At 36.0% G+C, this 16,110-nt stretch overlaps 1 protein-coding gene across 1 annotated transcript; it reads left to right on the forward strand.

Moving 5' to 3' along the window:
- The first annotated feature begins 309 nt into the window (after positions 1 to 309).
- On the forward strand, positions 310 to 12,755 carry LOC103454415 (insulin-degrading enzyme-like 1, peroxisomal). Its single transcript, XM_029092134.2, has 25 exons — positions 310 to 594; positions 688 to 763; positions 1,390 to 1,457; positions 2,247 to 2,338; positions 2,427 to 2,500; positions 2,586 to 2,629; positions 2,916 to 2,967; positions 5,082 to 5,204; positions 5,286 to 5,398; positions 5,543 to 5,705; positions 6,358 to 6,450; positions 6,656 to 6,741; positions 7,183 to 7,269; positions 7,888 to 7,991; positions 8,114 to 8,216; positions 8,440 to 8,535; positions 8,612 to 8,801; positions 8,922 to 8,983; positions 9,068 to 9,172; positions 10,248 to 10,449; positions 10,571 to 10,779; positions 11,035 to 11,211; positions 11,293 to 11,379; positions 11,778 to 11,900; positions 12,159 to 12,755. Exons 1-25 carry the CDS (start codon positions 469 to 471, stop codon positions 12,402 to 12,404), a joined length of 2,901 nt encoding a protein of 966 aa, XP_028947967.2. The 5' UTR covers positions 310 to 468; the 3' UTR covers positions 12,405 to 12,755.
- Positions 12,756 to 16,110: the final 3,355 nt, after the last annotated feature.

Here is a 16,110-nt window from a genome sequence, read left to right on the forward strand (position 1 = left end):
ATTGGACTTTTGGACCATAATTTATCATACAACTTAACTTAATAGGCTTGATCGATCAAAATTCAATAGGCCTAAAAGCTCAAAAGTTTACTTAAAAGCGCAAAATAAATTTACTCATTTGATTACTCAGAATCAACTTCTTAACCGGCCGTCTGCAATATAGTTATACTAAGAATATTGTTAGATCGTTGTACTTCATACTTACCGAGTTACCGAAAACATTTACAGTAAAATTCAAGATTACCGTTTGAAAAAATGAAAATAAAAATAAAAATAAAAATAAAATGCGAGTCTACTGTAAGAATCAGAGACTCCACCGCAGAGGATGTCCAAACAAGTTGGTCGTTGAACCCAACATAATGCGACCATTAAACCGAAGAACAAAATCAAAATCTCAAGTCTTCTCTCGCGCGGTGGTGTACTTTTGTTTCTTGTTCAGTCGGAGAGAAAGAGGAGGAGAATTCAAGAATGGCGGTCGGCAAGGAAGTGGTGGAGGAAATAGTGAAAGCCCGTACGGACAAGAGGGAGTACAGGAGGATCGTCCTCCCTAACTCTCTCGAAGCGCTTTTGATCAGCGATCCCGATACTGACAAGGCAAAGCTTGTTTTTCTTTCTCTTTTAATTTACAATATTTGGATTTTGTGTGTTTTTAAAATTTATTTGTTTGTTCAAATTGTGTTTTCTCAGTGTGCTGCTTCCATGGATGTCAACGTTGGTGCTTTCAGCGACCCTGATGGCCTGGAGGGCCTTGCCCATTTCCTTGGTAACTTTAATTCTCTTTTAATTCTTTTGACATGACGATATTCTAAACTATTCCAATCTACGGGACGAGGATTTGAACTTGGGTGAATATCCTAAACCTGCGTCCGCTTTTTGTTTAATACTATCTTGGTTTGTTCTTGTATCTTTATACCAAATTCTGTATGCTTTTATTTGTATAAAAAGTTCCAATACTAAAAAAGGCACCTGTAGTTTATTCTGATGCCATTTTGGGGTAGCAATGGATAATCTTATCATGGTACACAGTAGTCTCTTTAACACCTCCACAAGGAGGTTAACATTTCTTCTTGTCAAAAAGAAATCGGCTTGGCCACTTAGTGCTACAGTCTAATGGTATTCCTCTCCGGATCGAGCTGAAGATTATTCCCCCACTCCCTTGTCGAAAATTATATCATTGTATATCCAATAAAAACAAATCGGGTTTGTTATATTATAGATCAGCAAAGGAGTTTTATATGTAAATATATTTTTTTTATGACTGCATTAGAAGATTGAGTTGATTATATATTTGCGTGACTTATTTTTCATGAGTTTTCATGGCATTGATGTTGAAGAGAGTAAGATGTTTGCTGACATTCCTTTCTGAATATTGTACTTTTTTGTGTGCAGAGCATATGCTGTTTTATGCGAGTGAAAAGTACCCTTTGGAGGATAGTTACTCCAAGTACATCACTGAGGTACTTTCTGCCAAAATTTACAGCTACCCATGACCTTTTGAACTTCTTTCTGCAGCAGAACTTAATCAAACATAGGGAATGGATTTTTATGTTTCTATTCTCCTCCACCTTCTGCTTCTGATTGTCAAACTTTGTGGAAAGCGGTGGAATTTAAAATGATACAAAAGCAAATATCAAAGTCTAGACTAAGAAATTATTACTAGCATACAGGAAAGAACTTGGGAGTAGAAACGAGTCATTTTGTAAGGAAAAGCCTTATATAAGAGTTCAAAATTATTTCTAGCTTGAAGATAATTCCTAACTTGCATCTTCTTTGGGAATTCTAACAAGTGTTCTTATCACTTTTATGTTTTTTGATTTCACAATCGACATTGCTATTCAGGGTATTATTGGTTTATAGATAGAATTGTGATTGTGTTGTGCGCGGTCATTTATGGGTGGTGTTCCCCATATTGTACCATTGGTTACTGTTGTTTGATGAATCCGATTGGAGATTTTGATTGACTAGCTAGCTCTTCCCCTATTCTTTTTGTCCATCTATCCCAATTCTGTAATGTTTTGTTCCGGTGCGTTGTTTGCCAATCCATCCTCAGGGACTGTCCAATACGAGAGAGGGCCTATGTTGGAGAAATTTGTAGTATTATACGTTTTGGTGGTATTAGTATGGAAGTACATTATCATGAAATTAATGTTTAATATATTTTATTGAAGTGTAGGCTAGATGAATTTTTATTAGGGATCCTAAGATTGCTTATCGACCGCCATGTGTTTTATTTTTCTGATGCACAGCATGGAGGACGAACAAATGCTTATACAGCTTCTGAGCACACCAACTATTATTTTGACGTCAATTCTGATGGTTTTGAAGAGGCTTTGGACAGGTTGATGCTTTTGTTTCTGTTAGCTGCTATCGTCATCATTACAATTCTAAAAGTTGAATTTCGTGTTGATGTGTGGTTTCTTGTTCAGATTTGCTCAGTTCTTTATTAACCCATTGATGTCAGCTGATGCTACAATGAGGGAAATCAAAGCTGTTGATTCTGGTTAGCGGCTCTGTTTTTATAATTTTTTTGTACTTGATTTTTCACTGTAACGACCGTTAATGACAAATTTGAGGCTGGTGTACAGAGAATCAGAAAAACCTGTTGTCTGATGGATGGAGAATGAACCAGGTATGACTCGCCCTTGGATTATAGTCTTTTTATGAGGGCAAGACCTTGAATATTTACTGATATTGGAAGGCTATTACTGACACTCGGGCTGCGTTTATTTTCATTTAAGAAAAGTATATGTTTGAAATAGTTCTAGAACAGTTGAACTATTATAGTATCATGGTCCTGCTTATTGTATGAGTAATGCATACTTTTATTCCAGTGTAGCTGGGCACATTGTTGCTGTGTTTCATTTATGTCCCCAAGAGGTTTCTAACCTTATTTTGCGTGATTTGTCTTTGTACAGCTCCAGAAACATCTAAGTGCGGCTGACCATCCGTACCATAAATTTAGTACAGGTCAGCATTTAACTTTTGATTATAACCAAATGTGCCTTGAGGTTCATAAGAAACAGGAAGCAGGCCATTTTTATGTGCATGCTTTCTGCAGCTAATAGGATTTTTAGTGTCTGGTTATTGTAAACCCTGTGTAAATCATCTTGCTGTTTCTTGCTTCACTCTTTTTATGGTTTTGGATATTATTCAAAATTATTGTCATCATAGTTCTATTATTTTACGGTTTTACTTTCATGGGTATCTTTGTCATTTGCATAAATGTTTCTAAGATAAACATATTTGGTGGCTGTCACATTGAGAAAAAAACAATTACATAATATTGCCTTTTAGGGTTAAACTGAAATTAATTTAGTTTGTTGGACATTGCAAGCTCGTTATTTTTCCTTTAAATTCAGTAGGAGGTAAGGTAATTGTATGCTTGATTTTTTTGGGGAATTGTTATTGGCACTCCAAAAATCTAATTTTGCACTCCAAACTTTCTATAATTAGGAAAAGAAATACACTTGTGAGGAGTGTAGAATGAGAATTTTGGAGTGCTAATAAGAGTTCCCTTTTTTTATTGTATTAACACTTTAATGGGGTGGATGGTTGGAGTTAAAGTCTCATGATAAGCAAATGCTGAGATGTTTGAGCTGATGTCTCTAAAAGGACTTTTTTACGTCTCTGGTTGTAGTTTGCACTGTTGAGAAGACAATTTATGAAGAAGGGGTGGTCTATCTGTTGTGTGAGGAACTGAGGGGAGGGTGGAGCTTGACTAACATTTTGAATGCTTAATTGGTTGGTGTGTTGAGTCACTTGAGAGGATTAGAAGATGTCTCAAAGAATATGTGATTTGAGTTTGATTTTGTGTCTAGGTTTGTATACTTTATTTATTCGAGAAGACATGGAGTACTTGGAGTTAACAGAAGACTTGGCCCAAAAACGAGCGCTTCGAGCGCAATTGCTTTCTAGGATTCATACAACGGACCCCAATCAATGGCTTAAGGCTTTGTTGTTGGTTCTCGGTGCTAGTAGTTATCTAGAAGGATTTGTTCCTCAACGAGGGAGGAACGGTGGATTATTTCAGTGGTTTGTATTATGTATAATTGGAAACTAAGCCTATTTTCTATTTGAAAATGGTAGCTAGAAGGTGTTTTCGGTCATATAAACATTTTCTATGATTGATGGTACATTGGGCATATGGTTTCTAGTTTAGAGAACTCATATTTCTCGAGGACTAGTCCCTTGTTTGAAGTGGAGTAGTCTGAGGGAGAGTAAAGAAAGTTCAAGTTCCACTGTAAAACCAATTGGCAATAGGGGAGTAGCCCAACTTACTTTATAAACCCATGCAAGATCCCTTCTCTCATCAATGTGGGACTCATTCTCAACACGCCCCCTCACGTGTGGCGAATTTGTGGACAACACAACGGGGTCACGTCGAATGCATGTGGCCGTTTGGCTTCACACGTGGGACAACCTGCTGTGATACCATGAAGAAAGTTGCGGTTCCACCATAAAACCAATTGGCAATAATGGAGTAGCCCAACTTATTTATAAACCCATGCAAGATCCCTTCCCTCGTCAATGTGGGACTCATTCTCAACACTCATTCTCAACAGAGAGGAATCGTGAAGCAATTCAATGCCTCCTGTGTATTCAGCTGCTTCTTGTTTCTTCTGGTTTTCTATCTAAATGATGGATCAATCAGCAACTTAAGAGTGGCCGAAGGAACTATCTTTTAACTTTCTTCTTTTGCTTAATTTACTGAGGTCAGAATCAAATGATAGGGTAGTTATGCATTGGTGAAGTCTCTTCATATGCTCCTGTAATTTTACCCCTCGCCACCCCAAATTTGTATGTTAAGTTTTTTCCATCTGTTTTTGTGGGTTTGCTTCAAGTTTTTCACAGCTATGCAATAGTCCTACACATTTGACGTGGGCACAACCTTTCCTTAGAATTGCTCTTGCTGTTTAGTGACGCTGGGATACATATAGCAATGGCTTTCAAGTATCCAAGACATATTTCATATTATTTCAGTCATACTGTGTGTTGATTTTGAGTTCAATGCCACTGTCTATGCTTGTTTGGGGTTCAGAATGTCTACCATGTCTCTTATGATGCCTACTTTTCTTGTTCAGGGAATTGGGAAACGTTGGAGGTCTGTCCAAAAGCAAAAGGATTGGATACCAGAGCTGAGCTTAATAAGTTCTATGAACAGTATTATTCCGCTAACGTCATGCATCTTGTCATTTATGGAAAAGGTTTATAGCTACATTTACATATAAAAGTCCGATTCAATTGCCCTGTGGTCAAGTTGATAAATATCATTATTCGTATTTCAGAAAGCCTAGATAAAATTCAAGCCACTGTAGAGGACAAGTTTAAGGGTATTCGAAACATTGACCGCAGCTGCCTTCATTTCGGTGGTGAGCCTTGCACATCAGAACATTTACAGGTACGCATGGTTGTGCTAAACTTTTTATGCTGAGTTGAACTTGCTTTCAGGACTTACAGAATTGCTGATAAGGCAACAACTTTCAAAAGGTCCTATATTCAGACAGATAATTCTTTCCACCTGTCTCTTTTGTATTAATTTCAGATTCTTGTCAAAACTGTCCCAATCAAAGAGGGACATAAGCTGGGACTTGTGTGGCCAATAGCTCCAGAAATTCACCATTACAAGGAAGGGCCATGTAGGTATCTTAGTCATCTCATTGGCCACGAAGCAGAGGGGTCTTTGTATGCCGTCTTGAAAACTTTGGGTGAGTTTTTTAGCAGATGTATTTGAACTTGGAACTCTTGAGAGTTGAGGCCAACTTTTTATCATAATTTTCATTACAATGCCTTTCATAGGCTTCCTCTTTGTGTTTGATGATTCATTATTTGTCAGGGTGTTCACAGTTCCCGTTTGTCATCGTACACTTCATACTCGATGCTTTATCATTTTAAATCACTCACAGAGAAAGTGCCAGATGACAAACTGGGAGTGAGATTAGCATTACCTCATAATTGTTTTTTATCTGAGTTATGAAGGTTGGAATTGGATTCGAGCCTTATTTATAATGCATCATTATCATGGAACTTATTTAGATGACTAATCTAAGAACTTGAATAAACTCTGATCGTGTTGTATAGTTTTTTAGAGATTTTTGATTCTGCTAACTTTTCTTTTTCTGTTTTGCTTCTTGTTGTTTGGGTTGTTCTGCTTGTTCAGACCTTGTGTGTTTTCCGTTTTCTTTTTTGTTGATGTAATTGTCTCTGTATCAAAAAATGTTTAAATTCTCAACTTAGTGATTAACACCTAAAGATGAAAATGCTTTGATGTGGTCAAATTCTGTCCCACTTTGGATGGATGGAATTAATATGCTTGGGTTAATTTAACCTCAGTTTTTCTTTTTGTTCTAAATATTGCAGGATGGGCAACAGGTTTGTGTGCTGGAGAATCAGATTCGACTTTGGATTTTTCTTTCTTTAGAGTAGATATGGATCTCACTGACGCGGGTCATGGTTAGTTTACTTTTTAGTTTTTCCATTTTCGGGTATTCTTAGTTCTCCCAACCCCCGCTCCATTTAGGCTTCATTTCATTTTGGATGTGCATCTTCACTTAAGATAGCTTAAAATGCTTAAATAACATTTTCTTTTGTCAGGAGGCTTATTTTAACTTGTATTGTCTTCTTCTAGAATTTGATAAGCCTATTGACTATTTTGCAGAGCATATGCAAGACATAGTAGGCTTGCTTTTCAAATACATTTCCCTCTTACACCAGTCGGGTATCTGCAAATGGATTTTTGATGAGGTATGCATATGCATTCTAGTGTATGAATTACTGGTGCATGATACCTTTCTCTGAATTTTGTCTATGATCATCTGTAGTATCTTTCACAGTACGAATTACTGGTGCATAGTGTTTAGCAAGAACATGGTTAATATGTCTTTGTGTCATATTAATTCTTTGATTCTGAGTTATGCAACCCTTCATATTTGTTTTCCATCGTTAAAGAAGACAGAAGTCTAAGGATGATTGTCAAGGCCTAAAGGTGTCAAACCGGGTGCACTTATATGATTCGTCACAATGTTCTCTTACTTTCCATATTTCTAAACAGTATTAACCCTACTGTGGTTTTATCTGGCGAGTGAATCATAGAATTTTTGTTAATTTTCATGCACAAAATTCAGTGTGGAAATTGTCTTTCTGATTCTTTCTCAAGGACTCTGAAGGGACTTGTGTTTATTGTAGCTTTCTGCAGTTTGCGAGACAAAGTTTCATTATCAGGACAAAAGTCAGCCTATTAATTATGTCGTCAGCATTTCGCCAAATATGCAGGTATTAAGCTCTTGGTTTAATCTTGCTTTGTTTAAGGACACTGAAATGGCTTGTGTTTAATGTAGTTTCCTCTATAATTTTTGTTGGAGCATTTGGAAATTAATTTCTGGTCTCCGCACTCTTCTATCAGATTGGTTGATATAATATCTCCCCTATGCTTTTTTATTTAAATGAGAAACACGGTGCTTTTGATAGTGGAGTTGTAGTTTGTTGAAAATTTTGAAGTTTGGTTGGAAAGAAGGGGGAGGAACTTTTTACAGAAAATTTGGGAAGGTGGTTCTCTTTTGGGATAGAGCAAGATTCTGGGAAGCTTTGTGTACATCGGTATCAAATGAATATAAAAATTTTCCAGTTTTTTTTGTCTATATGTGGATTATGGAGCTGCTAGTTTTAAGTTCGTTAATTCTTAATGGCCCTGTGCTATAATTGTGTCGTGTGTCTGTATATAAGTTAATGATTGTACCTTCCGAGGACTGCTTGTTTCCTGCTATTGTATTGTTTGACATTGTTAAAATTCTTTTGTTTCTGAAGAAGTTCTGGGCAGGAGGAACTTTTCTAGTTCAGTAATTAATTTTCACTTGCTTCTTACTCACATGACAATTTTATATCCATATACAGAAATATCCCCCAAGAGATTGGCTAGTAAAATCAACCTTGCCTTCTAACTTCAGTCCAGACACTATCCAAATGGTGCTTAACAAGCTTTCTCCAGAAAATGTCAGGTAAGTGTATCGCTAAGTTGAATTCTATAGAATTTCGTAACTATTTTCCAAGCAGATCCTTCTTGTCTATTGTAATAAATTTCCTCATAAACTTATGGACTAATGCTCTTTTCGTTGTACAGAATTTTCTGGGTATCAAAAAAATTTGAAGGTCATACTAACATGACTGAGCCATGGTATGGGACCGCTTATTCCGTCGGGAAAATTAGTGGCTCCATGATTCAGGTTGGTTATAATTCTATATGTAAATCAATATATATATATATATATATGTATGTATGTATGTATGTATGTATGTATATATGTATATGTGTGTGTGTGTGTGTGTATATCGTTAGGTATGGTGTTGTTTTTTTTGTTAATTTCATCAGTTTAGAGATGTAATGAATCCTTTTAAAGGAGTAAGAGGAAACCACTTTGATCCCAAAACCTTTTCATTTGATTGCAGGAATGGATAGTATCTTCCCCAAATGAGAATCTGCACCTACCAGCCCATAATGTGTTCATCCCCACGGACTTGTCACTTAAGAATGATCATGAGAAGGTCTGATGAATGGTAAATTCTATCTCTAAATTAGCACAACTTTAAATTCTTCTGATGTGATTGACTTTTTTTCCAGGCCAACTGTCCTGTTCTGTTAAGAAAGTCGCCGTGTTCAACACTCTGGTACAAGCCAGATACAATGTTCTTTACTCCTAAGGCTTACGTTAGGATTCATTTCACTTGTCCCCACACAAGTGAATCCCCTGAAACAGAAGTCTTAACTAAAATGTTTACTCGGTTGTTGATGGATTACTTGAATGAATATGGTAAAATTCCGTATTTACGGCTAATTACTTGCTTCCATTGAAGGTGACCTATTTTATTTTTCGCTTACACCAAAGGTGTTATTTTCTTGAACCAGAGCTTATTTAAGTCTTTTTTGTCAGCTTACTATGCTGAGGTTGCTGAACTGTTTTACGCAATAACCCAAACAGATAGCGGGTTTCAGGTATCGTGTTCAACCATGTGAAACTTGCTAGCCAGTTCTTTAGATTGTTGTTTCTGTAAATTGACCTTTTATTTTCTTATGTAGGTGACTTTGGTTGGCTATAACCACAAATTAAGAATTTTACTAGAAACTGTAGTTGAGAAGATTGCAAGCTTTAAAGTGAAAGCTGATAGGTTCACTGTCATCAAGGTAACCTTACGGCTCCTTGTACCCAAAAATGTTTTATTTTAAATGTTTCTATACATTGTTCTAGATGAGCATTTTGATAAGCTATTAGTCGCGGCACAGTAACTGGTAATTTTTGCAGCGGCCAACAAGATTCCTGAAAAGAGACAGATCATATCTACCTATTTTCTGAAATAATTTTGGAACAGTCTCTTTATTTAGCTATTTCAAGATTCTCTTCCTGCTCTCTTAAACCTGTAGTAGAATTTGTCATGATCATGGAGATTTTCTAAGTTGGCATAGAGAATCTTTGCCGAGTATATCTTGTATCGAGAATGTATAGTATTGCCTTTAAGAAATATAATGTCTTGGGCCTCTCCACCCATGTCCAGTTTGTATTGGTGGGATGCTTTAATTCTATCGTGTCATCAAAACAGGAAACCAACGTGTCAGGCGCAACGGCCACATGTGCTTTGACATTCCCCAATATAAATTATCTACATTTTTGGGCCCCAGTCATACTACACATGAGGGGATGTGTTGTGTGTATATCCCGCATGGGAAGGCAAAGCCTTGATTTATATAATGTGGAATGTTCTAGGCCTATGCATCCGTGGCCAATTGGTTTTGGGTTGCATGATCAATCAGTCTTGTTTTCTCTTATATTCAAAATATGCATTCACATTGTGGGCCAAATAGGAATACACTTACTATGAACATTCTTACTTGTAGCTACGGACCTAGATTTCATCATCATCGTTATCATAATTGTATTAATCTTCATGACCGAACATATACCTAATTTGTGATTTTATCAATTAGTCTGTCTTCCGCAGGAGCATTTGCTTCTTGTGTTTTTCTGTTTCTCTGAGACTTGATATTGTAGCTTTTTTATTTTTTTCTTGCCTTTTTTGCCGAACTTATTTTCTTTTGAATTTGTTTATCTGCATTGGCTTTACCCATTTGGTAATGTCTTCAAGTATATTAGTTTAATGAAAGAAATAAGTTCAATTTGATGAAGCAATTGGAATCTGATATCTAAAGTGATGTATATATTTAACCATTTCTTACATGTTATTTTCCTTTTTGTCCGTATCAGGAAATGCTCATGAAGGAGTACCAAAACTTGAAATTCAAACAGCCTTATGAGCAGGCTATGAATTACACCGCATTAATTCTACGTGATAATACTTCTCCATGGATGGAAGAACTTGAAGCTCTTCCTCACCTTCAAGTTGAAGATCTTGCTAAGTTTGTTCCTCTGATGCTCTCGAGGGCCTTCTTAGAGTGTTATACAGCAGGTTACCTTTTGTTTTCCTTCAAACAATTTAGGTTATATCCATTGTTATCTTGATTTTAGTTTTCTCTTTTTTTTATTTTTTTATTTTATTGTTATTCATTGTTAGTTATATGCTTTTGCAGGAAACCTTGAAAGGAATGAAGCTGAGTCAATGATCCAACATATTGAAGATGTTTTCTTTAAGGGCTCAAACCTGATTTCCCAACCTTTGTTCCCATCCCAGCATTTGACGAATAGAGTCGTGAAGCTTGAAAAGGGCACGAACTACTTCTACCCTGTGGAAGGCCTTAATCCGAGTGATGAGAATTCTGCCCTTGTCCACTATATCCAGGTTCTTAAATTTGTTTACAGAAGGAATAAACTAGATTTTGTTGGATGGAAGTTTTCATTTTATACGGTCTCGTTCAAAATTCACAAAACCTTGCAAGAGTTCCTACAGAAATGTTTTAAACCAGTATCTTCTCTGGTTTTTCTTCAAAATATTACAGAATAATTTTCAAGAAATTTGAATATTACTAGAGCTGCGACCTCTAAATCACAGCGTTATTTTGTTTGTTTTTAAACACAATTGTCTTAATATGTGTAGGTTCATCGGGATGATTTTATGCTGAATGTGAAACTTCAGCTGTTTGCTCTTATTGCAAAGCAGCCTGCCTTCCACCAGCTTAGATCCGTTGAGCAACTTGGTTACATCACAGCCCTCGTGCAGAGGAATGATTTTGGTATCCGTGGGGTGCAGTTTATTATACAATCTACAGTGAAGGTATATAACCATGCTTCTATTATTGTTGTCCTGTTGCTTTATCCCTGCCTATACCAAAGCACGTTATGTTGATCTTAACAGGATCCAGCACATATTGATTTGAGAGTGGAGGAATTCCTCAAGGGGTTCGAGACTAAACTTTATGAGATGCCAAGTGACGAATTCAAGGTAAGATCAATTAGACTCTATCCTTAACTCCAGTTGTGTAGTTTTCTAGTTTTACCACATCTTTTTTGCAGCTTTAATCTCTTCAGTATGGAACATCTTTAGACTTCCTTAAAACTTCCAGTGATACCATTTTTACCTTGCATTAGTCTGTCTGCCTTGTTTATTATCCACACCCATATCATCTTCGCCCTTCCATCAGTCTTTTTTTGTGATGATTCATGTCCCCATTTACAGATGGTAGATATCTTTCAATATCAATGTTTAATCACTTCTAGATAAAATGTGAACCTGAAAAAGAAATTTTTTTGTTGTAGGATGTCTATTTTTTTCCTTTTCGTTGTAGGATGTCATATATGATTTTTCCCCAATAAATAACTGTTGAACTGGTTGGTATGTAGAGCAATGTAAATGCTTTGATCGACATGAAGCTTGAGAAGCACAAGAACTTAAGGGAAGAAGCTGGATTTTATTGGACGGAGATTTCTGATGGGACCCTCAAGTTTGATAGGAAAGAGTCTGAGGTATGAATATCTCCCTAATTTGAGTTCAATTTTTTTAGATGCTTATACAATTCGAGATGATCGATGCCTTTTATTCTTTTCAGTACTGGGATAAATGTGCTTGTGTTAAAGTGATTATAAACTAGGTAGCAAAAAACCGTAAATTACAAGCTGATCAATATAAATTAAAAATGTTTAAGAACCGTTGGAACAAAATAGAAATAAAGCAGGAAAGAAAATGTGTCCCCCTATTAATGGTAGTGTTGATACTTGAAACAGATTGCAGCACTGAGGCAGCTTACGCAGCAAGAATTGATAGATTTTTTCAATGAGCATATAAAAGTTGGGGCACCTCAAAAGAGGTCATTAAGCGTACGAGTGTACGGGAACTCACATTCATCCGAGTACACTACGGATGGAAGTTCACCTGTGAAACCTTGCTATGTCAAAATCGACGATATATTCAGCTTCAGAAGGTCACAGCCTCTTTATGGTTCATTCAAGGTAAATCATGTGAAATTGTAGAGACTTGCGAATGGAATCGCTTCAACTTTGACAAAATTGTCAAAGAATAGCATCGGTTGCAGACAGCAGATTTGGCAGAAAGATCGCCCAAGAAGTTCATCGACAAAGCTAGTACCGTATGTCAAAATGATAAGGAATTTGATATTTTGAATTCCATTTTTATCGTACATTTGACCTTGTAACTTAAATAAGTCCAAAATGAAACAATAAAAGAGAAAGGCATTGTCTTTGTCATTGAAGCTGCTTTATTTGTGTATTCTATGTTGAGAATTATTAATATTTGGATTCCAAGTGGCCAAAACTTAGAATATTTCTTTCGTTATCTGTTTATCCAATTAAAGAGATTCAGAATATGCAGTTTGTCATACACAATGCATTTATAATGTATGTAATATTTTTCTTTGAGATGCAGACGCTTAAGGCTATGTTTGGGGGAATAGGATTCTCTCCGGATTCTCTTTGTGGGGATTCGGAGGATCAATGAATCAAGTTCGTTCATCGTATATCGTGCGGTTAGAAATCTTTAAAATTAAATATAAATAGTTTTTAATAAAAATTGACTGCACGATGTACGATAAATGAGCATGATTAATTGAACTCCGGATCCTTAAACAAAATGTTAAATAGAAGAGACAACCCTCCACGAACATTATAAGGGTATGTGAGAGATTTTCAAATGGCTCCTTTCAAGTAAAGATTTGTATCGCCTTCAATATTCAATTTGTATCGCCTTCAACATTCAAACTTCCCGATAAACATGAGACGACTACAAGGGACCAAGAACCTTTCATCTCAAACTTGTGGCCCGAAGTACTCTTGCAATGTTTTTCTTTCTTCTGAATCATTCATGTCACCAACACACACAATAAAGGCCCTAAATTTGTTCTTAGTGTGCTTAACAAATAGAGTGAGATCCATGTTGCTATGTCTATATTCAATGCCTTCCTACATATGACCCTCGCAAACCAAGCTCCAGGAGATTGCTTCAAGTCATACAAAGACTTCCTTAGTTTGTACACACCTATCTAGTCTTTCCATTTGCATATTACACCCAGGTTACAATTTCATGTGTACTTCTTTCTTCAAATCTCCATGAAGAAGGCATTCTTCATATATCAGATCATCGATGCAGTCACCAATCAAGATTTTACTGACATAAACTGCAAGACACAAATGGCTTTATGTAGTTAATTTCATAAGTCTGCGTCTAGTCTAGCTTAAATCGTTCAACAGTTCCATCAGCTTCATACTTGGTGTAAATTCACCGGCATCGGATACCCCACAAATTGTTGAATAAACCCCACATACTTAATACACCCCACATTTACTTTTTCAATTAAAAATTATCTTTATACACCCCACATACCTCTCCATAATACCCTCACACTCCACATTCTCAAAACACACATTATATTTCTATATACACCCCAATTTCTTCAAATTTTATAATACTCATTTTTAATTTTGATGGATTGAATCTAAATACCCTGATGTTCCCAGGCTAATTACTTTTGTGATTGACTTGTTTTTCATTTCCAGCTTGAGAGCATATTATCATTAACCGATTTGGACGCTAACACTTATCTTAAATTTTTTTATCTTTGTGCAGATTGGAAAATCTTATGTCACTTCCAAACTCAAGAATTATCCAAACTCAAGATCTTATGTAACTTTTCTATAACTAAAGAAATAAAAAAATAAAAAAGAATTATCGAAATTTTCAAGCTATTGGCATTGCAATTCACAGAGCTGGTTCAAAGGCATAAGTTCTGAAGTTTTTCGACATAGTAAATGCCGGGATGTGATAAAATGTGTTGTTGGACATAAAATAATTTCTTGCAGTCACAGTGATCAATAGCATTGGCATATTCACAGACATTTTGTTAGGGTTTTCTCAATCAATGTGTTTGTAGTTTCATTAGTTAGGATTTTGTTCAACAATTGAGGGTGGGAGAGTTGATAATTGAAGAAGATAAATAATACGTTAAAAGTGATGTGGGTTGTATTTGGAAATTTCTTATTTTTTTTTAACTTAATAAGGTCGAAATTGTCATTGCATAGTAGAATAAATAAGTAATTTAATATTAAATTTTTTGTGGGGTGCTAATAAAAAAAGCCTATGTTTTTTTCTTGGCTTATTTTTAGCTATGCTCCCTAAAACTCTATTTTAATCTCATTTTGCCCCGTGTAACTCAAAAGTCACCACTTTAACTTCCTGAAACTCAAAATTCGTTTCACTTTCACTTGCTCCATTATGCGTCAACATTCAACAACCAGTGAATATTAAGTTTAAAAGAAATTAAAGAGATGAAAAAAAATAAAAAAGAAATTGATTAGCTTGGCTCATCCAAATCAAACTCACATAAGAAATTAACAGATCTAAGGCAACTTGAAACGAATTTTGAGTTTTATAGAGACGACTTTCAAATTTTAGAGGGCAAACTGGATCAAAATCGAGTTCCAAAAATAAAGTGAAACGAATTTTGAGTTTCAAAAAATAAAGTTGTGACTTTTAAATTACAAAGAGTATATTAAGATTAAAATTAGGTGGATTAACTTAAAATAAGCCTTTTTCCTCTAGGGAAGTCCACAACTTCCCACGTTGAATTATATTCGAGTGCCTTCTTCTCTTTATCCACCACTTCTTTCCACGTCGGAGCACTCAAGGCATCATGCACACAGTACTAGAAAGAAACACAGCTAAAACCCTTTTGGGGGTAAGAGATCCTCTCCGGATCTCTTTCATCAAAGTCCGCGGATCAAGTGATCCGGGTTCTTGAAATTTGATCAAACCGTTAAAAACAGAAGCTCCTTTTAAAAGTTATAATAATTTTAACCGTTGGATCAAATTTCAAGGGCCCGGATCACTTGATCCACGAGCTTTGGTGGAAGAGATCTGGAGAGGATCTCTTTCCATAAAATTGAACCCTTCACATAGTTCACCACTTCTTACCACCAAAAGTGTTTTCGTTCATAAAAGTTGAAAATAATCAATATTGCTAAAGCTTTTGATACTTTAAACTGGAATTTTCTTCTCCACATGCTTTCTAGTTTTGGATTTTCTCGTATTTTTGTGGGTTGGGTCCATGTTTTATTACAGTCTGCTCATCTTTTGGTAAATGGTACACTGCATGAGTTTTTTTCTTGTTCTCAAGGTGTACGTTAGGGAGACCCTCTTTCTCCACTACTTTTTTTTTTTGGTTTAGCAGAGGAAGCTCTGAGTAGAGGTTTATCTTTGTTTTTCTCTACTAGACGGATCACTGCTATTTCAGCTCCACAGGGTTGTTGCCCTCTAACTCATGTGTTATATGCTGATGATCTTTTTATTTTTTGTCGTAGGAATATTCAATCTCTTCGAAAGTTTTTGGATAAGTATGGTTGTGCATCGGGACAACTTGTTAATGCAACTAAGAATACTTTTTATCTCGGCTCCACCTCTGCCCATCATAGAGTGCATGTATCTAGACATCTTGGCTTTCGTATAGGTGTTGTTCCTTTCACTTATCTTGGGGTACCCATTTTTTGTGGTAAGCCAAGGAGAATTCACTTTCAAGCTTTGGTGGATAAGGCTAAAGCTCGTCTTTCAGGTTGGAAAGGTAAACTTCTCTCAATGGCTGGATAACTACAATGAGTGCAATCTGTTTATCAAAGCTGTTTCTCCGTAGCTTCTCAATTTATCAATGGCCTATTTGCCTTTTATAGCATT

The sequence above is a fragment of the Malus domestica genome, chromosome 14, assembly GCF_042453785.1.
Source record: "Malus domestica chromosome 14, GDT2T_hap1".
NCBI lineage: Eukaryota > Viridiplantae > Streptophyta > Magnoliopsida > Rosales > Rosaceae > Malus > Malus domestica.